Source organism: Marmota flaviventris, chromosome 4 (assembly GCF_047511675.1).
Source record: "Marmota flaviventris isolate mMarFla1 chromosome 4, mMarFla1.hap1, whole genome shotgun sequence".
Taxonomy (NCBI): domain Eukaryota; kingdom Metazoa; phylum Chordata; class Mammalia; order Rodentia; family Sciuridae; genus Marmota; species Marmota flaviventris.
The window spans coordinates 155864683-155887658 of record NC_092501.1 but is presented as its reverse complement, the minus strand read 5'-3'; the positions used below and the strand labels follow the sequence as shown (position 1 = coordinate 155887658).

The 22976-nt window shown below is 38.6% G+C and overlaps 1 protein-coding gene across 1 annotated transcript in view; it reads right to left on the bottom strand.

The window, feature by feature from the left end:
* The window catches only part of Ubac2 (UBA domain containing 2), a 155098-nt gene that overhangs the window by 40886 nt on the left and 91236 nt on the right, over nucleotides 1–22976 (bottom strand). The window contains exons 5-6 of the mRNA XM_027938811.2: nucleotides 17747–17870; nucleotides 13874–13921 (exon numbers count right to left, since the gene is read on the bottom strand). Coding sequence (XP_027794612.1) covers nucleotides 13874–13921; nucleotides 17747–17870 — 172 coding nt within the window. The remainder of the gene's footprint in view (nucleotides 1–13873; nucleotides 13922–17746; nucleotides 17871–22976) is intronic.

Here is a 22976-nt window from a genome sequence, read left to right as displayed (position 1 = left end):
TGTAAATGCCAATCCTCAAATTTATATTGAATATTTAAGTTTAAACTGTAAAAATATCATGTTGGGTGAAAGAAGCCAGAAATAAAAGACTGCATGCACTTCAATTCCACTTCTGTAAGCTGACCAATCTCCACTATACGCCCAGTGATAAAACAGTGATGTGGAGCCACAGGTAATCACGTGTGCAGGAGCAGTGTGCAAGAGAGAAGGGCCACCTGTCCCTGCTCTGCATATCAGCATGACCTTGAGTTGTCAAACAAATAAAGCACTACTTTAAAACGTTTTGGATATTCACAAAGGATTAAAATGTGTAGAGCTTAAAAGTTTAGTTTCCTGTAAACATTTGATAATCACACCACCCCTTTCCAATACATGATGGGGTAAAAATAACTGCATCAAAGTTTGATCTAGTCTCTATGAAAAGCTTTTAGAGTATCACATTATCATTGCTACCTTATATTTACACATTACTTTTAAAACTAATTTTCATTATCTCACAAATCCTTCTTGTATTGAGACTGATGAATGAGATTGTTTCCTTGAAAGCCACACAGCTTGTCAAAAAATAGGCTTTAAAAACAGACCATGGGCTGGAGGCAAAGCTCTGTGGTAAACTGCTTGCCTAGCACAGACAAGGCCTTAGATTCGGTACTACCCCCCCCCCCCCCCCACCAAATACAACTAAAAACCAAAACAAACAAACAAAAAACCAACCAATGAAAAAACCAAAACAACAAAACCCAAATGCTGGAATTTGTACATCATAAGGCCAGGGGAAACTACCCAGGGACATGAGAAGCCCTCCAAAGGTCAAATGAAGGGTTGCCTATTTAATAGGGAAGGAGAAAGAGATGAACAGATAGGGCAAAAGGGATGACTATCTGGAAAGGCCAACTAGAGCTGGATTCTGAGAACTCAGGTGCAAGAATCGGAACTCTGGTTAGGAAAAGGGACACAGAGATCAGGAAACCAGAGAACATCCCACTGAAAGTGTTAGCCAAAGATTGAGACTAGGCTCAGGGCTGAAGGGAGGAGTACCCCATGTGCTATTCCCTCCTAAGTCTAAGCACCAATGCAAAACACAGGAAATCATTTTCTTTTAAGCCACTATGGGTAACAAGATTATTAAGTCTTTAGAAAGGGAACAATGAAATAATGCTCATGGGCAAATTAAGAATTGAATTTGCTGGATGAAAACATGAATGCTCTTGTTTACAGAGTCTCAACCTCAAGTGTCCTCTGGTCCTGTTTAATGTAAGCCTGAAACAACCGCAGGCAAAGGTGAGAAGCCGTGACCTGGCAGTGACACTACCAGGTGCTGCTCTTTTTCCAGCCAGATGTGTCTGAACAAAATCTACTAGGCAAGCTGCACAGCTGGAGTCCTGTGGACCACAGTTCCCACATTCAAGAAACCTTCCATCTAATGGTACAAACACTTAAACCCAAGGGGCTCCTTTCCTTGGGGAATGACATTGCTTCTGCATATGACAGGAACAAATGTCCCCTTTTGCCTGGGCCTCAGCAAGCAGACTTCGTGTCCTTCTTCTGTACTGACAACACTAAAAGAAAGAGGGAACTCTGGAAAGTCCTTAATTTATCACCCAAAGAATGTGTATGCAAATTAGGGATGCCCTAAGTTATTTCTGCCATTTGTGATTGATTTTGAAAAGATCGTTCTTTTCATGACACAAAGAACCATGTGGCTTTAGCAGTTATTTTGAGTCTTGCTGTCTTTTTCTTCAAGTGCAAAAGTGATTCTGACTGAACTCTGTATAGCTGCCCTAGCTCTTTCATGTTAGGGAAGATTTTGAGGCATCCAATTAAAACACTGGATATCCTTCTGATTGTTGAGATTCTGAATTAGCATGCAGACAGAATTAGCCTGGTTATAGGTTATTCATTTCTAATAAACTGTCTTATCTGCTCTAATTTTCCTTTTTTGGCAAATCATGCCTCAGGACTAGGTTAGCTGAACAAAGCAGAAAAATCTCAAACAACAGTGCCTTAAATACAATAGAATTTTATTTCTCCCTCAAGTTAAAAAAAAAAACAAAAAACTTCAACCATTTTAATTGCACTTCAGGGAGTCGGAAGAAACTAAGGAACAAAAAAAAAAGTATGAAGGCTACTTTAGAGAAGCCTTTCCAGAAACTCTACCAGCTTACTGGTCAAAATGCCAGAACTTAGTCCAGTGGATATACCTAGTTAAAAGTTAAGGGGAAACAGGCTTATGTCGAAACTTGTTTCTTACACTGGACTAAAAATAAACCAAATGTGAATGTGAAGAACTAGAAAGATCTGTAGATTTTTAGATATAAACTCAATGGTGAAAAATACAATGCTTTCAATCTAAGGCCAGGAACAAGGCAAGGATGTCCACTCATCACTTTTATTTAGCACTGTACTAGAGGTCTTAGCTAGCTAGTGTAGTAAAACAAGAAAAATAAAAGACACAGATTGGAAAGGAAGAAGTAAAGCATATAAATAAAACTTATTTCTTGATGACATAATCATGCATGTAGAAAATCCTAAGAATTCACAGTAAAGTTACACACAGAAATAGTAAATGAATTTAGCAAAGTCGCAGAACATAAAAGCAATAAATAAGTCAACTACATTTCTATACAACTAGCAACTAACAGTTGGGGAAAAACTATAAAAATAACTATAATAGTATAAAAATCAGAATTAGGAATACATTTAATGAAAGATGTGTAAGGTCTGTACATTGAAAATCCAAAAATTGCAAGAAGGAGGCATTCCATGTTCATGGATTAGAAGACAACATTATTAAAATGGTTGTATAAGCTATTGATATTGAATAATACCTTACTTGAAGCTCAGACTTAAAGCAGTATTTCTGTGGGAGGAATAGTGGAGTAGCTTAGTTGGGTGGTTATGGCTCAAGGTCTCTCATGAAGCTGAAGTCAAGGTGTCAGCCTGTTTGTATTCATCTGAAGACTTAGCTGGGTCTGGATGATGGGCTTCTAAGATGGTTCAAAAACACACCTGGCAAGTTAGTGCTGACTGGTGGCAGGAGGCCACAGTTCCTGGCCATGTGGACATGACCACAGGCAACTTTAGTGTCTTCATGTTATGGCTGCTGGCTTCCTCAAGAGAAAGTGATCCAAGAGAAATCAAGACAAAAGCAGCTGTGTCTGTTGTGACCCCCTCTTGGTAGTCTCTCTCATCATTTTTGCCACATTCTATCAAATTATAGATGGGTCACCAAGTATAGTCTATAGTGTGAGGGAGGGAAAATAAGATTCACCTTTTGGAGTGTAAAAGAATTTGTGGACATATTTTAAAACCATCACTATGGCAATTCTTTCCAAGTTGAACTACAGTTTCAATGTAAACCCAAGCAAAACTTCACTTGCTTTTTTTTTTTCCTTTTTTGAAGAAGTTACAAGTTTATTTTATTTAATTAATTTATTTTTACAAGTTTATTTTTAAAGTGTACATAAACAGCCAACATTCTTAAGACAGGTAAACCAGTTTTGAAAAAGAATAAAAAGGTTGGAGGATTTATGTTGCTTGATATCACAAGACAGATCATAAAGCCACTAAAGCCATGCAGTATGGTATTGGGGTAAAGATAGACATATTAAATCACTAGGATGGAAAAGAGTCAAGAAATACACCTACATTAGTCAACTGAGTTTTCACAAAGGTTCCTTGGTAATGCAAAATTGAGAATACAGCAAATAATGATGGATAACTAGATATCTATGTGGAAAAAAATAAATCTGAACTCTTACCTCCCAAGTATTACATTCAAACTTTATCAGAGACTTTAATAAACACCCCAAACTACTAAATTCTATAATAAAATGTAGGAGAAAATCTTTGAGATAGATTTGTAAAAATTTCTTAAGTATGACATCAAAAGCAGAAACTTAAAAATAATTGCTAACAATGAATCAGTGAGCATTTCAAAATTTTGTTCCTTCAAAGACACAGTTACGAAAATAGGCAAGCTACAGATTGGGATAGATTTTTTTAGAAAACATGTCCAAGAAACTGCATAATTCATAATAGAGAAAGTTTTCATTTAACTATAAAGTGATAAATAATCCAATGGAAAACAATGGGCAAAAGATTTGAAAAAACACTTCCAAAGTAGATATGCAGATGACAAATAAGCACATGGAAGAGCCTTATCATCACTAGAGATATGCAAATTAAAACCATAAAATACCACTACACATCTACTAGAATAGTTAAAGATAAAATGACTGAGAATACCGAGTGTTGCCGAGGATGTGGAACAGTTGGAACTCTCCTGCATTGAGGGCAGAAATGTAAAATGGTATAGCCACTTTGTACATAATATGGTAGAACCTCTTATTGTTGAATATTCACTTACCAGATGAGCCAAAAATCTCACAGGGAAGTGAAAATATATGTACACCCACCCAGATACAGTAATGTGCGTAGTAGAATTCTACATGATAATCCAAACCTGGAAGCAACCCAAATGTTGATCAATTGGTGAATAGATAAACAAACTGTGGCACAGTTAATTAAACTTAAAATAACAAGAAATGAATATTAGTAAAATAAACAAATCTCAAAAAGCGTGTTTGTGGGGTGAGGTGCTACACCTGTAGTCTCAGCTACTCAGGAGACTGAAGTGGGAGGATCACTTGAGCACAGAAATTGGAGGCCAGTTTGGGCAGCAGAGCAAGATCCAGTTTCAAAAACAAATAAACAAACAATCCCCCCCAAAAAACAACAAAACAAAAATCTGTAAACAAATATGTTAAGTGAAAGAAGCAAAATGTAAAAGATTTCCTACTATATAATTCTAAAGGCACAAATATCTAGAAAAGGCAAAATTATATGACAAAAGGGCCAGGGATGTGGCTCAGTAGTTAAAGCACCCTGGGTTCAATCCCTGGTACCAAAAACAAAAACAAAAACCTCGCAAATTCTATTGTATGTAACATCTTAATAAACAAAGAGAAAAAGAGTTTTTCAAAATAAGTGAATATGAAGATCTAGATATTTATAGAAATACAATCTTTTTAAGTTTTATAAGAGATGGGGTTTTTGCAAAATAAAAATACTTAAACAAATAAAAAAACTTCTGATACCTTGAAAATGTCTCCACCTGACAACATCAATTAATGTAAGTTACAAATGTGTTAATTAAGCCACATTTATAAAAAAAAAAAACAAATAAATTCAAAATAATGTTTTGATATTACCATAGTCCTTTTTCAGAGGCTGTCATCAAGACAGAAGAAAAATATCAACAGTCAGTCCCAAAGAGGAAGGAACACCAGAGTCTTCTATTAAAACACACACACACACACACACACACACATTTTAAGAGATAATCAAAATTGATTCGAGACTTCAAATCTTTTAAGAGGACGATGTCTGACCCCATGGGAAAAACGCTCTGTGCTGCGAATCTCACCGTGGGAAAGCAGGGTACTTGGTGGCAACCTCTGTACCCTCACTGCTTTTTTCTGTAACAAGCAGCACCACTAAATTAGCCTGATACTTTAAAAATTATCCTTTAAATTTTCTCTCAGCCATTCTTTACTTCAGATTCTTATACAGGACAATGTGAGAAACGCAAGTCAATGACTTTGTTGAAGGTGGGGTATTTAACCCAGCATAGGGAGAGGACCGTTAAATACCCTGATCTCTTTGAAGAGAAAGCATAACCATAGGCCAGATTTTTTTTTTTTTTACACAATACCTTTATTTTATTTGTTTATTTATGTGTGGTGCTGAGGATTAAAGCCAGGGGCTCATGCATGTGAGGCAAGCGCTCTATCACTGAGCCACAACCCCAGTCCCAGGCTAGATTCTTTATGTCAAGGAAAACAGGCTGTCAATGAGACAACATCTTCTTGGGACTGGTCATCCCACAGAATTCATAAGGAAGGCTACAGCAAGTTGTTGATTATGTTGTTCATTGCTTGGACACTTTAAACCTTCACACGCAAGACCACCCTCCAGAATGCTGTCTTCACTGATGATCAACAGGGACTCATCTTGTGGTGTGCTGAAGGGAAGAACAGAGAGCTTTGAGTGTAAGCCTCCTTGGGTGGATTAGACCTGGATGAGAGCCTCAAGGTGTGCAGTGGAGGGCACTGGACTCGGTGGTTCAGGACACAACATTGGCTTCTGCTACAGCTCAACACGCATCAGTTGTGCAACCTGAACCTCAGCAACATCATCTGTAAGTCCCTGTACTACTCCAGCAATGCAGAGAGCATGCTGAGAACTCAGAAGGCAGCAAGGTTGAAAGCATCCTAACACATAGCATTATAGCATTTTCTAGCACAGAATTTACTACTCTTTTGATAATATGAAAATTTTAAAACTCAACATTTATAGAATATATACCAAATGGTAGACATTATGCTAGGAACTGGGAATTATAAAAAATAATTTATGATTACTAAGTTGAAAGAAGACTCTCCTACACCTCAAAAGTAAAAACAAACAAACAAAAAAGGCATTTTTCCAATGAAGACATAAATGGCTATCAGTTTCAAAGAACAACACTCAACATCATTTATCATCAGGAAAATGCAAACCAAAACCAAAAGAAAATACCATCTCATACTTGTCAAGATGCTTATTATAAACACAATAAAACAAAAGAAAGGTGTTGGGAGGAGTGGGACAATGGGAACCCTTGTGCACTCTTTAGTGGAGATGCAACTGAGGCAGCCGCTATGAAAAATGGTACAGAGGATCCTAAAAAATTTAAAAATAGAATTACTGTATAACGCAGCAATCCCACTTCTGGTGACATATTAGGGCTGGAAGAGACTGATGCACTCCCAGGTTCACTGCAGCATTACCCACAACAGCTGAGACATGGAGACAGTCTAGGGGTGCATTGCCGGATGAGTGAATAAACAAGATGTGGTATATGTATACCATCAAGTACGATTCAGCCTTAAAAAAAAAAAAAAGGAAACTGCAACAAGCAACAATATAAATGAATGGTGAGGATCTCATGCTACGTGAAACAAACCAGCCCAAGACAGACAAATACTGCATGGTTTACCTGAGGAATCTAGGTCGGTCCAATTCACAGAATCAGGGGGTGGAATGGTGGCTGCCAATGGCTGGGGTTGAGGAGGACAGGGAAAGGGGAATTGCTAATCAACAGGCATAAAATTTCAGTTATGCAAAATGAACAAGCTCTAGAGAGCTAGTGTAAAACACTCTGTATTTACCAACTACACACACACACACACATACACACTCTTAATTAATTTATTTAGCAGTACTGGGGATCGAACCTGGGGCCCCACAATGTTAGGGAAGTTCTCTTCCACTGAGTTACACCCCCAGCCCTTTTTACTGTTTTCATTTTGAGGCAGGATCTCACTAAATTTCCCAGGTTAGCCTCAAATTTGTGATCTTCCTGCAGTGGCCTGACAAGTAGCTGGGGTTATTGATGTGCAACACCACACTTAGCTATGATGTATTTTAAACTTAAAAAAAGCTTGTTGAAAGGGTAGACCTCGTTAAGTATTTGCACTACATTTATGAATATATACATATACATATATGTGTATATGTATGTGTATGTATGTACATATGAAGGTGGGTGTGGTGGCACAAGCCAGCTATTTGGGAGGCTGAGGCAAGAGGATTACAAGTTTGAGGCCAGCCTGACAACTTAGTGAGAATCTACCTCAAAATTCAGAAAAAGGGCTGAGGATATAGTTCAGTGGCTGAGTGACCCTGGTTCAATCCCTAGGAACACATGCACAAACACAAATGACAGGGCTGATTCAGGAAAGGAGTAAGTCAGGACTTGAATAAGATTTTGCTAGAAAGGGGATATGTGGGGAGAAGAAGAAATTCAGTTGGAAAAAACTCCACAAGATTATACAAACCTATTTTTTAAGAACATAAAGACTAATGCTATACTGTCTGAACTTGACCCAGTCTCTACTAATCAGCTAGTGTGTTTGGGAAATTAAATTTCTTTGTACCTCAGCTTCTTCACCTATAAAACAAATATTCCTACTTTATCAAGTTTGCTTTTTTTTTTTAAATTTATTTTTTGGTACCAAGGATTGAACCCAGGGACACTCTACCACTGAGCTACATCCCCAACCCCTTTTATTTTTTATTTTGAAACAGGATCTCTCTTAATTGCCCAGACTGACCTCCAACTTGCAACTCTCCTGCCTCAGCCTCCTGAGTTGCTGGGATTATGGCATATGCCACTGCACTTAACTTCATCCAATTTTTATGAGAACTCATTAAGACAATATTTGTAAAGTGCTTAGAAAAGAACTATTAGGCAGCTTTTGCTACGTTATACTGTAGAAATGAAGCATCCCAAATCCCAGCAGCTTATGACAAAGACTTATTTGTTGTCATTTTGGGGTCACCAGGATCAGCCCCTCCCTGGCCCACGCTTTTCTCATGGTAAAGGGAACAGGCAATGGTGGAACCACACAATGGCTCTTAAGGCCTCTAAGAGGACAAAGCTCTCATCACTTCTTTTCTCTATGACACAGAACAAAGTCTGACGTCAACAGGGCATGCAGTGCCTGTAGGGAGGGGCCCAGAAGACAGGGGCTAAAAAAAATGTTAAACACATATGCGTGAACAAACAGAAACATATGAACAAATAATAGAATTTTCCACAAGTGCCTGGTGTAGTAAGTGCCATGTGTTTGTAAAAGAACCCTGAGCTAGGCTGCGCTATTTGGGAAGAGTGAACACCCGCACTGTTGGAGTGTGGGGCACATGGGGTGAGAGCTGTAGAGGAGGCCAAATCTGGACAGGATCCTTAAGGAGGATGCACTTTGGCTGTAAGTAAAAGATAAACTGCAGAAATAAACATTAATAGTGTAGTTTATAAGGTACCTCTGTTCTCTAGCTTCAACAAGATACTGGCATTTCATTTATCCTTCTTACAGCATTTTAAAACTACATTTCCACTAGTTTCTGCCTCCCTGTGTAAGGCCTGTCTAGTGGGACATCACCTGCCAGGCCTGGACTGGGCTGTGGTTGCCAAAGCAGAGTATGGGGGCTTTCTTCTCGTGGTCCAGGCAGCCTGAGGTGAGGATGGAGGAGGAGGGAGAAAGCAAGAGTGAGTCACCTTAAACCAGTGTGAGCCTGTGTGTGAGGGATCAGGGACCCACCAGCACTCGACTTGGCTGGGATCCCAACCGCTACTTCAGCCACGGAAGGGTGGAGGCTTCCTCAGGGGCTGCTGTCACTGTCCACTCTGCACACGGCGCTTCGTAAACCCAGCAACCTCCTGATTGCTCCCACAGCCCCATCTTCATTTCCAGTTAACTGCCAAACAGCAACCTAAATCCTTAAATTTAACCAAAGGCCTTGAGCAGCAGATGACTTACCCCAAACCCTGTTTAGTTGGATCTGGAGAAGAAATCTAAGAGAAATGAGGATAAACAGGAAGAAAAGGAAGTATAAAGAGAAAGACATACACAGGCAGGAGAAGGCAGAGGACCCAAATGCCATTATCACCACCGAGAAGCAGCCTGGGCCCCAAACTTATTCCAAAGGAAGCTAACATTACCATGCTACATGCTGCTATTTCCATTTTTATTTTTTTTCAGTTAAAGTGTTTTTATTTTTGTCTTTCAATTGAGACAAAGGCAAATCGGCTCAAAAAGCCCTCTTGACTCCTTCCAGACTACTCCTCTTCCCTTCCCCTATTCACAACCCGGTGAGGTTGCTGCAATCTCGCATCACCTCAAGTGTGTCTAAAACACTTTCAAGATGCTCACGGCCTACAGAAAACAATCAAACTCAAACCACATTCATAGTTCTAAATAATCTACGTCAATCTACATTTCTAATCTTATTATTGTGTAGAAGTTTTTTTTTTTTTTTCACATGAACACTGCTTGATCACAAGATAGTCAAAGTCCGGGGTACTAGACAGAAGCACAACACAGGCAGCAATGACTGTGGGTACAGAGTAGGGACCCACTGAGGCACAGAATCCTGAGACTGAGAAGTATTGGCCCGTCTGATAACTTGCTCTTAAGCAGCTTGGAAGAGGACCAAATGATGATAAATATGTGAATTGTAAAAAAAGAGAAAAATTGCAAAAGCAGCCCCTTTCTATTTGAATCACATAAGAATCAGATCAGGTGCAAGACCTCAGCTTTTGAGAATCAGGGCACATCCCAGTGGTAATGACTCATTACTATGATTCATAAAACCTCGGAAAATGAAGAAGTGCTGGGCCATTGATGTCTTCAAGGCTCTCCAGTAGAACCACAAAAAGAATTCAAAGTTTAATAAGTAAGCAAAACTTTCTTTAAGGAAAAAAAAAGTATAAATGTGTAACAAAACTAGTAGAATTATGACTATATAGAGTGGCTTCAGTTTTTGAAAGTCTTCCACCAAAGACATTCAGAAGAACAACTGAATGCAATGGTGGTGAAACGATGGAAACAGGAGGTTTCCTAAAATATCTGAAGCCCTGGCAAAGACTGTGATATTTCACTGGACTATTATAACCAAGCCTTCCAAAAAAAATTTGTAATCTTTCATGAAAACTGTTAATTAAAATATTAAATGTTAGTATTAAAAATAAAAACTGTTGGGGCTGGGGTTGTGGCTCAGCGGGAGAGCGCTCGCCTAGCACATGCGAGGCCCTGGGTTTGATCCTCAGCACCACATAAAAATCAATAAATACGATAAAGGTATAAAAAATTTATAAAAAAAAAAAAAAAAGAACTGTCAAAGGAGGGACAAGGCACACAAAAACAATGATGCATGTGAATAATCTCAAAGTACTCATGAAACACAACTGAATACGCCTCACCTTTTCGGAGTAGCAGGTGGCCTCCCCAAGGGATTACAAAATGGAACTGAAGAGTGACAACCATCCCAGGCAAACTGCAGTCTTACTGCTCCTTGAGAGCTAAAAACAATTTTCCTCCAACTCAGGAAAATAACTTAGGCTTCACACTTTTCTGTGACATCAGTGAGGACAGAAAGAGGCTCCTACTCACACTCCTACACTGTCTGTATTTTATCTAACCACTGAGATGTTATATGACACATGTGTGTACATACAGAGACATCTATAATCATGAAAGAATAAATGATATAAGGAAAGATAAAAACTAGGCTAGCCCAAAGAAATAAACTGATAACTAGCTAAATAAAATAAATTCAATTCAAAGTTGGCAACTTTCCAGGAAAACATGAGTACATTTTTTGGTTTCCATGACAGAAGATTATAGATGACTTGTTTTACACACATCTTTCTTTTTTAAAAAGCTCTTTCTCTTAAAAAACACAAGAATTGCTAGGTGAACTATCAGTTTCAATGCTAAAAGGTGAAATTTCATCAACAGGTTTTGTAACAATTCCCCAAATATGTATATTTTTTTGGTAGTATGAATTTCTTTTTTTTTTAGTATCTTATTTATCATAAAAACCAAAAAAAAAAAAAAAAAAAAAAAAAAAAGGAAGTCAGTTGATCTGCATGGGAAGAGAACTTGTGTTGTGTTGAGCAATCAGCATCTGGAACAGGCACACTGTGGCTTTGTTATGGCACACAGGGACTCTGCAGTCAGTGCTGTGCGAACCAGACACTCATGACAATTTTCAGATCCTCCTTTATAATCATCTTTATAAACAGCATACTGTGTTACATAAAATATTTCCTAACAAAAATGTGGATTTTCTAGGTAAAGTCAGAAAAAAAATTAATGAAGTGTAAAACAAGCACCAATATTTATGGTACAGCATGAAGGAAAACCAGCTATGATTATCATTATTATCAATCATTTCAAATAAATGTGGCTAGAATCATCTAATTATGGTGGAATAGTAATAAAGGGTAAAAGAACAAGGATAATAAGAAAACTTATTGGATTTGTGATCACAGTAGGAGGTTAATAACTTTGGTTGAGTCAATTACTATAAGAAGTGAAAATTAAATTAGCTCAGAGGTATTTATTATTAGTGAGAGTCTCTAAAATGCCAAATCATCCTGGAATTCCAAACATAGTGCAATGGGCATTCTGTGTTAAAAATTCATAAATCTTCTGATTCCTTTTAAAAAGTTAAAACAGGCATCTTACTACATGTCAAGAGGTCTGCTGGAAAGACTGTGACCACAACATGCATATTTTAGATTCTAAAAAGACTACAAAGAGATGAAAAGTGCAACCTCCAATTCTAGAGCATCAAATGTCACAAAACGAAACTTTCTGAGGTGACAGCAAGCACTTAATTTAAAATCAGCTGTCTAAAAACAGAATGAGGAAAGAAAATGGGATGTTTTAAAACAAATGAGTCACATAATGAGTTATTAAAGAAAGGAATGGATATTCAGAGTAAATGAATCTATAATAAATGAAACAGCATACAATAAAGTAGTTTGAAATTCTTTTAATGCTTTATGAAAAAAACCATAAAAGACTAAGACAAATTGTACTATGGAAGAAACTGTACATCTTCATGCAGCTCTTATTACTGTCAATCAAGATGGCAGTTCAAGTGGTGATGAACTTAGACCGGAGAGAGCCTGGCAACTGTGCCCTAAGAATCAGTCTAATCCCAGGATGTTCCAAAGCCACAACTCTTAAGAACAACAGATGGGCCAGGAAGGGTGGCACACGCTTATAATCCCAGCTACTTAGTAGGCTGAAACAAGCAGATCACAAGTTCAAGACCAGATGGGGAACTAGCCAGGCTCTACTTCAAAATGAAAATAAATAAATAAAGGGCTGGGGATGTAACTCAGTGGTAGAGCACCCCTGGATTCAATCCCTACTACTGGGGGAAAAAAATGAATTCCAGATTGCTTGTATGGTTTGAAGGCTTCTCAATGGGGTCCTGGGTAAATGAGAAAATATTTAGGGAGAGGAAAACTAGTGACTTTGATTGGCAGAAGCACATCAGCTGAGGGGAATGAACAATCAAGTTCTAGATGAAAATAATGAGCAGAGAAGAGGAACAACAGAGCTGAAAGTGAGGAGTGAGGTGAGCAGGCTGAAAGGATGGTTGGTACACTTGCCCCAAACACAGGTCAGTCACTTGGGAAACAAGGACCAAAAGTAGTGATTTATGTAAAGGGTCTGCAGAAGGCTGCAGTTATTTCGAAGTCTTTTTTCTCTGATGTTACACATGTTCATATGAATCTATTCTATATTTTTCTTAGTTTTTTCCAAGAAAGAAATTAAAACTATACTCCATATACACTAGTTATAAAATTATTTTCATAAATTTGAGGGTTCATATTCAAGTGATGGAAGAATAAAACTCAACTTCATGATCTAAATTTCTTTTAAAATACCCTCTAAATAAAATATAACCAAGTCCCACGGGTATGGGACAGAGAAGGAAATTCCAGCCACAGGAGGAGGACCCAAATCCTCCGGCTCACTCCCTTCCTCCTCTTCTCTGGCCACAGACCTGATGAGTCTTCTGTCAGTTCCAACCCACCTGACTGCTGGTTGGTCTTATTTTCTTCCCTCACGTAACAGTCTCTTTATAAAACAAGCACAACAGCTCTCCTTATTTTCAGTAGGTCCAACATCTTCATTTTCTGTCATTTTTTTTTTACCATGAATTAAACTATGAATGTGATATAAAACCAACACTAATGAAAACAATTTAGCTAAAACATCAAGTTACTTTGAAAACTCAGACCAACTGGCTCCCTTTGTCTCAATTTTCCAAGTAACTGGCCCTTTTTAGTCACTAATGAAGTAGCACTGAGCCAGATCTGACAGGGCTGAGAGAATGTCAGGAACAAGTGAGTGTTGCCCACAAGTTCAGCATCATGCTTTTCCTCGTTTTTTTTTTTTTTTGTTGTTGTTGTTGTTTTCCCAGAAGACAGGGGGAATTGCAGGGAGGGGGAAATCAAACTTACAAGTCCACTTATGGCTACAATCCAGATGTAGGAACCAGAGGTGAAAAGCTACAAAAGAAAAAAAAGGCAACTAAAAATGAAATTCAACTGCCAGTAACAGTATACTTATTTTTACATAATCATGACCATTTATAATACTAATTATACTTGCTATCAAATATATAGGCAAATAGAAAATAAACATAAATTTTGTTTAATAATAAGGTTATTTTTTTAAGACCTTAGACTTCAATGCTGAGAATATATTACTTGAACCTGGCCCACTCCCATGCAAAGAAATACAAGTGAAATTCAAGTATATTATCATTTACAAATGGGTATTAATTATATTATTAGAATCAACAATGTAAACATAGGTAGTCATCATCCATGCTTGTTGCTAGTGACTTATGACAACTGTTAACGTAACTTTCTCACTGTAACTTTTTATTATTGTTTCTCTAAATTTAGATGGGAAGAATTCTGACAGCTTAGAGGTCTGTACCAAATGGTATTGTTCCTATTCTAGTTCATCTAAGGAAGAATAAACTTATAATAACAATGTTAATTAATGACAAAAGTAATTATTTTTAAGTCTCAAGAAATCTCTACCTTTGCTTTCTAAATTATATTTTAGAGTTGTGCTCAGGGTAAAATAAACAAAAACAAAAAAACACCAAACAAATCAAAGCATCTCAAAGCGTCCCTGGAAGAAAGAAATGGTTTGTGGTCTAGTGTGTACTTTAGAAGCTTGGACTAGGGGTTAAGACTTCTGATCTTTGAGGAAGAAGCAGGGCACTGGAGCAGGGCAGCTGTATTCACTGCCAACTGTTAGATGCGAACTTTGGAGTTCCACACACTCCATGAGGACACTCAGAGCAGACGACACGAAGGGTAAGAGGCCAAGGAACAGGGAGAGGAGGCTGGTGGGCTGCAGGATGGTGGGCTGTGTTCTGGTGCAGGCCACCCAGGAAGGAATATCAGCTGCCACTTCTAATTTAATCTCTGATCTGGCATGGAGGCTTCCTCCACGTAAATAACTTTGATAATAACAAGGTCAAGAATTATGCAGACAAATATTTTGCTGTCGTTCTCCTCTAAAAAGAAAAAGGATAATAAGTTAACTATCACTTTCTACAAGCTGGGCATTTCTCGCAAGGTTTCCCACAAACTGAACTCAGCGAATCTTCCATATCACTTGATGAGGAAGCTCTATGAACTTGATTCTACTGGTGAGAAAATTGAGTGTCTGTGTGACTTGCATCCCTGTCAGACAGCTATCAATGGTGGAGTTGGGTGTATGCAGATAGGCAAGCTCCACAGCCCTGTGCTCACCAACCTGCTCAGATATAAGTAGAAGGAGTCCAACATCCTGCCAGTCAAAGCTGGTTTCCTTTGGATCCTCTCAAGCTCCCCTTCCTACTGTGTGTTTGGTGCCAACTGTGTTGCTTGGGTTTTGACAGGTTCAGGAGTGAGTTTTCCTAGCCTCTGGGTTCCTGGAGGACAAGTATCTCATCTTGTATTTCACCCCATCCTCCACAGCTCCCAGCACAGGGTAGGTACCACAGGGCTGGCTCTCAAGCCATCTGATACATAATGTCCCTTCATAAGCATTTTGGCTCTTCTGGTAAAGATTACAGCCATTCATTCATCCATTAAAGAAATGTCCCTGGCTTCATGTAGCTGTGGTGGGGAGAGTGAATGTCACAAAAACATGCAGAGGCCCAGAGGGGAGTGGGGCAAGAAGAGGATGGAGACTTCAGCCACCCTTGATGCAAGATGGGCAACTGCTGCTGGAGATGCAAGAAGAACCCTGGATGCCATCCATGCCAAAGACTAGACTGTAAAAAGAAGCAGTGAGGCACCTTCACTCCTTCTGATATCCACTTCTACCTCACAAAGTTATTGAAAATACTATGACAATTATTAGAAATTTATACTACTTTGAATAAACTGTGGTAGCTGCATCTATATTTTGCTTTTGAGCAGGGTTAAGAGGTTACTTTCTGATTTTTATTTATTGGTTCTTTTTAGTTAAACATGACAGTAGAATCCATTTTAAATATAATTATAAAAGCATGGAATATATCTTATTCCAGTAAGGATACACTCTTGTGGATGTACGTGATGGCGGGATTTACCGTGTCATTTTTAAGCAGTTACTTTCACTGCAGGCCATGTAACTGCTGAAATAGCACTAAACACAGAGGCTCTTGTGATGGAGGTTATGCAACCAGAGCCCCTCTCTCTGAGAAATATTTTACTTATTTTGCTTTTTGTAAAACAAAACAGTATAACAATACATTTATAATGTCAGAAAAAGCAATGAATGGGGTTAGCTATAGAGATAAATTACTAATTAATAATAAGAACCACTGACTTAGCTATTTTTATCTTTTCAGATACACAGTAACACTAATGCTATGATATCTAATCCTTAAAATAATCTTGTAATATAGGCATTATTATCTTCATTTTGCAGGTAGGCAAATGGGCAAATGGGGGCTCAGTAAAAATAAGTGACAAAGCAAATAGTCAACAGACCCCATCACTAAGCCAAAGTTCACTCATCCCCAAAGACCTTCCATAATGCCACATGGAATTTCTACCCCATAATTGAGGAAATAATGTTTTTCATCCTCAATGATTCTAGCTTTAGAGTTAGAAGGAACTTAGGTCAAAATGAGGATCAGGGGGTCATGACTTGACCCAAGTCTCAGAGCCAGTGAGAGACATACCAGAACCAGGGGCCAGGTCCTTGGTGTTTTTCTGCCATTTCATACTGCCTCTGTCACAATAATTTAAGGGGAAAAAAAAAAAATCAAACCTGCTACAGCAAATCCTAGCTGTTAAGAATAAACTGCAAAAATAAGCTATTTGGTTACATACATATTAGGAAGGCTAAGGGGGAGTTTGTGGGGGCTGAGAGATGAAGAATAACATATTTCATGAGAAACGGTTGTAAAAGTTGTAAGGAAACACCCGCCCCTGCAGGGCCATTGATAATGCATGATAACAGACTAGAGGAGCTGGAGGAAATGCTAAAGGTTAAAACGGGAGGGAGAAGGGCATTTTACAGTGACACTAGTATCCGGTTTGATATGTGTGGGATAAGGAATGCCTGAGTGTTTACTAGTGGATCAAAAGGCCAAGCTACACATGGTGCCACAGGAAGCTGCAGGAAAAAGCTTGACATCAAAAGTCATGGGAGTAAAAATAATGACAAATAACAGAACACTGAAAATCCTATGTGTTCCAGTGTAGTGACTGGAACCCAGCAGGGAGCAATTGGTATTCACTGAGTATTAGTAAGGACTCATTCAAGCTCAGGTTTCTAAGTCAGACAGTAAGTACTCCAATGATCTTCAAAGAAAACCATTTAGCAAATGATGACAATATCATCGTAGGAGCACAAACACAGAAGTAATAACATTGCTAATGATTCTTGAAAACATCAAATCTCAGGTTGGTAAAGCATTTTGGGTTTCTTCTTCAGAGCTTTCTTTGTGACGCTGTATTCAATAAACTAATTTTGACATTGATTTTTCCACTTTCCACTGTTCTCATGTATTTCCACTTCAAACTATGATTTTTAAAAAGAGCATTTACACATAATTGTAACAATTAAATGAAAATATTTTCCACTGATACAAATTACAGTGAAAGCTCTTATCAGATTTCTAAAGGCTATGAAAGTATTCTAGTACCTTCTACACCTTGATGTTCTTGTTCTGTAACACTTCCTTTGAACATTTGATACAGATCATGAAGCCAAACTTATGGGAAAAAAAAAAAAAACAACCATTGTTTTCAAGGAGATCAAATGAGAAAAAAAAAGACAAAAAAAAAAAAAGATTTGGTTAAAGAAATGTGAACATAAAATGCATACTGTACCTGTAGTCCCAATATATAAATCAATGTCTTGTTTGTGATGGACAACGGGCCCAGAATTTGTGCCACTTGGACTCTTGGTATGGAGCAGTAAAATGGTACAAACAGAGCAAACACAGGTGCCAAGCTATGCAAACAAACAGAGAAAAATCACTATAGTATAAAGTTGAATTTAAAATACCAATGTCAGATGGATATTTGAAGTAAAACACTGCTTATAACTGATCTCAGTCTAAAAGCAAGGTCTTAAATGCACAAGTTGGTTTTCAAACACAGACCATATATGAAATAATTTGCAGTTATAAACAACACTTTATGAAAACTTAATTGTCCTATCACATTGACACTTCCCAAACCCCCTTGAGGAAGTGGATCAGCATCTGTTGATTAAATGTGAAGCATGTGAGAAATTTAAAGTGGATGCTGTTTTCTTCCCATGAATGACTTAAAAATCAAATGAAAGAGACTACATAAACCAAAGGCAATGGACTTTAGAAATCCTCCTGGTCAGACCCAAAAAGACCAGTGATCTGTCACCACAGCCCCAAGTGCTACTTACTGCCACCCTCCCTTCCTCATACTCCCTCCTCTTTGCATCTTAGGGGTGTTTCTTACTGATCCCAGGGATGACTTCTCACACCACTCTGCTACCTCTCATGAGAATCTTTCCTTATTCTAGTCTCTCCCTGATCAAGCAACTCCTTCTACGGCTTCAACTAAGAAAATGAGCAAGCACTCATGCTGCCTGCCTGCCCTCTACCCTGGCTCTAAAACTCAACTCGATACTGTCAACTTGACATATTCAGAAGTCACATGTGTCCCTCTCCTTTTGCTTCTCTCTAACCCATCTCTCAACACTGCTAACAGTACTCTTCTAGAACAAGAGGTTTTCCCTGCTTGGTTCCAGGCCCTGTGCTAGAAAACAGGTATCCAATCACATTACTCCAATGCTTAAGACCCTTCCTTCCACAGGCTCCCATCATCCAAAGATTAACTACCATGAAACAGCAAAGACCTGCACCTATCTCCCCCACCCCTGTCTGGGGGATTGAACCCAGGCCTGGCACATGCTAGGCAAGCCCTCTACCACTGAGCACAGCCCCAGATCAATCTGCAATCCTTTCTTATCACTGTAGCTTCCCACAGCTGTCCTCCTTGCTCTTCCACGCATCAGGCCAGTCACATGCAAAGTATGCTCCCTCCCTCCCTCCCATGCACACAGGCACATGGCTCCCCCTGGACACCGCATGCTCCTTTCACTATATACTGACACAGGTTATTCTTTGAACCTGAACACTCCTTTCCACTTTGCTGCTTAGGAAACTCATCTTGTATGGCACTGTTCAAGTCTTAGAAAATTTCTCTGACTTTTCCTGGAATTAATAGCTTTCTTCTCCCCTCTAACCCCCCAACCATGTCAGTGTCAGTGTTTTGGTGACTCAGTTGGGTACTGACTATGCCAAGGCAGGATGCCCAGCACAGGGGCTACATCTCCATCTCTGAGCAACAGGCAGTCCCGACCTTAAAGGACTCATTCCAGGATGGCAAACTCACACTCCTACTACAGCTGGGTGGGTAAGAGGAACAGTGTGGTTTGGGCACACCTCTGTAACCATTTTTCATTAAACAGCTGGCTTAACTGCTCTATCATTATTTACCTTTTTTTAAGGAATGCCATCAGTATAAAGAATTATTATCTCATTACTGCTGGGCACAGTGGCATATGCCTGTAATCCCAGCAATTTAGGAGATTGAGACAAGAGGATCAAGAGTTCAAAGCCAGCCTCAGCAAATTAGTGAGACACTTAGCCACTCAACGAGACTTTGTATCTAAATAAAACATAAAAAGTGACTGGGGATGTGGCTCAGTTGTTAGGCATCCCTGGGTTCAATCCCCAGTACAAAAAATAAACAAATAAAAATAAAAAAAAAGAATCATTTCATTACTGTAAGAAAATGCATGAACTAATTTTCATGTCTACAAAGAAATGTCCTCACTAGTATTTTTAGGAAACACAGGACCATCTTGGCCTCTTGTACATTTTCTCATCTCTGATGGAGACCATGTTATAAAAATCATCCAGCATCCTCTCAATCCTACTACGCACACACACACTCACACTCTACAAAACTGGTAATTGGCAGCAGTATCAACAGATATGTAGGAAAGTGTAGCAAAAGCTGGAATAAGGAAAACCCAGGCAGGAGACACTTAGCGTAGGCAGTGTGACAAGACTGGATGCAGAGGTGTGAGCTAAGGAGGGGATGGGAAGGAAGCCAAGGTGAGTGCACAGCAGGCAGGGCGAACACCCACCTGTTCAGTGTGGGTTCCTCACTAGCCTACACTCCCCAGACTGAGCATGCAGGGCTGCAGACAGGAAGGGATGGAGGCCTGCTGGTCCTCCCAGCATCAGTACTGGGCTTGGGGCGGCTTAGGAGTTTGTTAAATTGGGGAAAACAAAATAATCCTTACTCTTGAACACCTGTATGGCCCACATGTTAATGAACTATATAGAGGTCTCGACAATCTCCCAATAGCTTAATTCTGAAAACAAACAACAACCCCAAAACCCCACTGTAATTTACTTAATTTTGAATTTCCAAAGTGCCTAATGTAGATTTTTATACATAGTCAACTTCGGTTTTGTTGGATTAAAAAAAATTAACAAAGCAATTTCTAAGCATTACACTCAAGAACTGGTTTTATGCAATCCTAAGCCCAAACATAATTGATTAGCAGTTGTTTTCCTTTTATTGAAAAGTATAAGTTATTCATTCCTGGTCTGGATTTACTCTAAGGACTCCCCACCTCAGAGAAAAAGCCAAATGCAAATTAAAACTACACTGAGGGGCCAGGGTTGTGACTCAGTGGTAGAGTGCTTGCCTAGCATGTGTGAGACACTGGGTTTGATCCCTGGCACCACATAAAAATAAACAAATAAAATAAAGATATTATGTCCATCTATAACTAAAAAAAAAAAATCTTATTAAAAAAAAACTACACTGAGATTCCATCTCACTCCAGTCAGAATGGCAATTATCAAGAATACAAGTAACAATAAATGTTGGTGAGGATGTAGAGAAAAGGAACACTTATATATTGCTGGTGGGGCTGCAAATTGGTGCAACTACTCTGGAAAGCAGTATGAAGATTCCTAGGAAAACTTGGAATGGAACCACCATTTGACCCAGTTATCTCCCTCTTTGGTACATGCCCAATAGACTTGAAATCAACATATTATAGTGATGCAGGCACATCAATATTTACAGCAGCTCAATTCACATTAGCTGAACTAGGGAACCAGGCTAGGTGCCCTTCAACAGATGAATGGATAAAGAAAATGTATGTATACATAATGGAATATTACTCAGCCATAAATAGAAATGAAATTATGGCATTTGTCAGCAACTAGATGGTACCAGAGACTGTCATGCTAAGTGAAATAAGCCAATCCCAAAAAAACAAAGGTCGAATGTTCTCTCTGATATGTGGATGCTTACTCACAATAAGTGGGAGGTGGGTAGAGAAAAATACTTTGGATTAGACAAAGGGGAATGAAGGGAAGGGATGGCATTGGGAATAGGAAAGTTAGTAGAATAAATCAGATCTACTTTCCTATGTTCATATATGTTTACATATGAATACATTACCGATGTAATTTCATATCATGTACAACCAGAAGAATGGGAAGTTGTATTCCATATATGTAAAATGTCAAAATACATTCTAATTTCATGCATTAAGAAAAAGAATGAAAAAAAAAAAAGAATAGCACCTTCTCTGAGCAGCCCTCCTTGATCCCCCACCATCTACACAACTCACAGCCCTGCTTGCTGTTTCTTTCACTGACCAACTGTCCCCAAGCCCCGTCACTTTGTACTCTAATGTGCAACTCATGGGTTTATCATCTCTCCAGCTGGAATGGAAGCTCCACAGGTCTGTTCCGTTTGCTGCTTTATCCTCTCTACCAGACACTGTTCTTACAGAAGAGGTGCTCCATGGACACTTGCAGAACAAATACATTTTTCTTTAAACAATGCAACCATCTAGCAGAATCTGCTTTTTGTTTTAAAAAGTCCCTTTCTGGGGCTAGGGTTGTAGCTCAGTGGTAGAGTGCTTGCCTCACATGCGTGAGGCGCAGGGTTCAATCCTCAGCACCTCAGGAAAAATAAATGAATAAAATAAAGATAGTTGTGTCCATCTACAACTAAAAATATTTTTTAAAAAAGTTTCTTTCCTTATTTAACATTTTAAATGGGATGAAAGTACATGTTTCACATACATGCTCAATATGGCTGGGTGGTCACTCAGTAACAATAAAATCCCACTGTGGTCAGCCAACTGCACTAGACCCTCTCCCCTAACAGGACACGTCCTCTGAGGTACTCAATTCATAGAAATTCTTCCATTTACATCTAGCCATTAAGCATGAAAAGGGATGTTATAATTAAACAACCTGAAGCAGAATTCTTGTTTGAGTTACATTTCAACATAAACAGAAGACAATGATAGGAATTTTAATGACCACAGTTTATAACTTATATGCCAATAGAAGAAGTTTAAAATTCCTTAAAATTTATTAATCATTATAATTTTAAATGATGACTAAATACTAGACCTCGTGTACACACACTACAGAAACACATATTTTAGATCAGGAGTATGTGGGTTGTTTTGTAAAAAAATTCCATTGCTATTTCTATACACACGACTTCACAAAATACCATAATGTTATTAGTCACTGACCAGTTTTTCTCTTTTCCTTATTTTATGGCAACATCTGGTCTTTATCCTTGCAACAATGGTTCAATTTGACCTTTTTCATATGGTAAACAGCTAAGTGCCAGAAGCCTGATCTTAAGCATGTGAGGTCAGAGGTACAAAAATAAAAAGGAAATCAGGTTATAAAGAATTCCCTCATCCCTTTAACTAAGACCACTAACATTTACTGAGTGCCCACTATGTGCTCATGACTGTACTCAATAGAACATATAAAGGAAACAGTTAAGATCACAAATGTCAGGCTAGGGTTGTGGCTCAGTGCTAGAGTGCTTGCCTAGCATGTGCAAGGGCCTGGGTTCGATCCTCAGCACCACATAAAAATAAATAAATAAAATAAAGGTATTGTGTCCAACTACAACAGAAAGAGAGAAAGAAAGACAGAAAGAAAGAAAGAAAGAAAGATCACAAATGTCCATCTCACCTCTCCTAAGAAGGGACATCGACTCGATG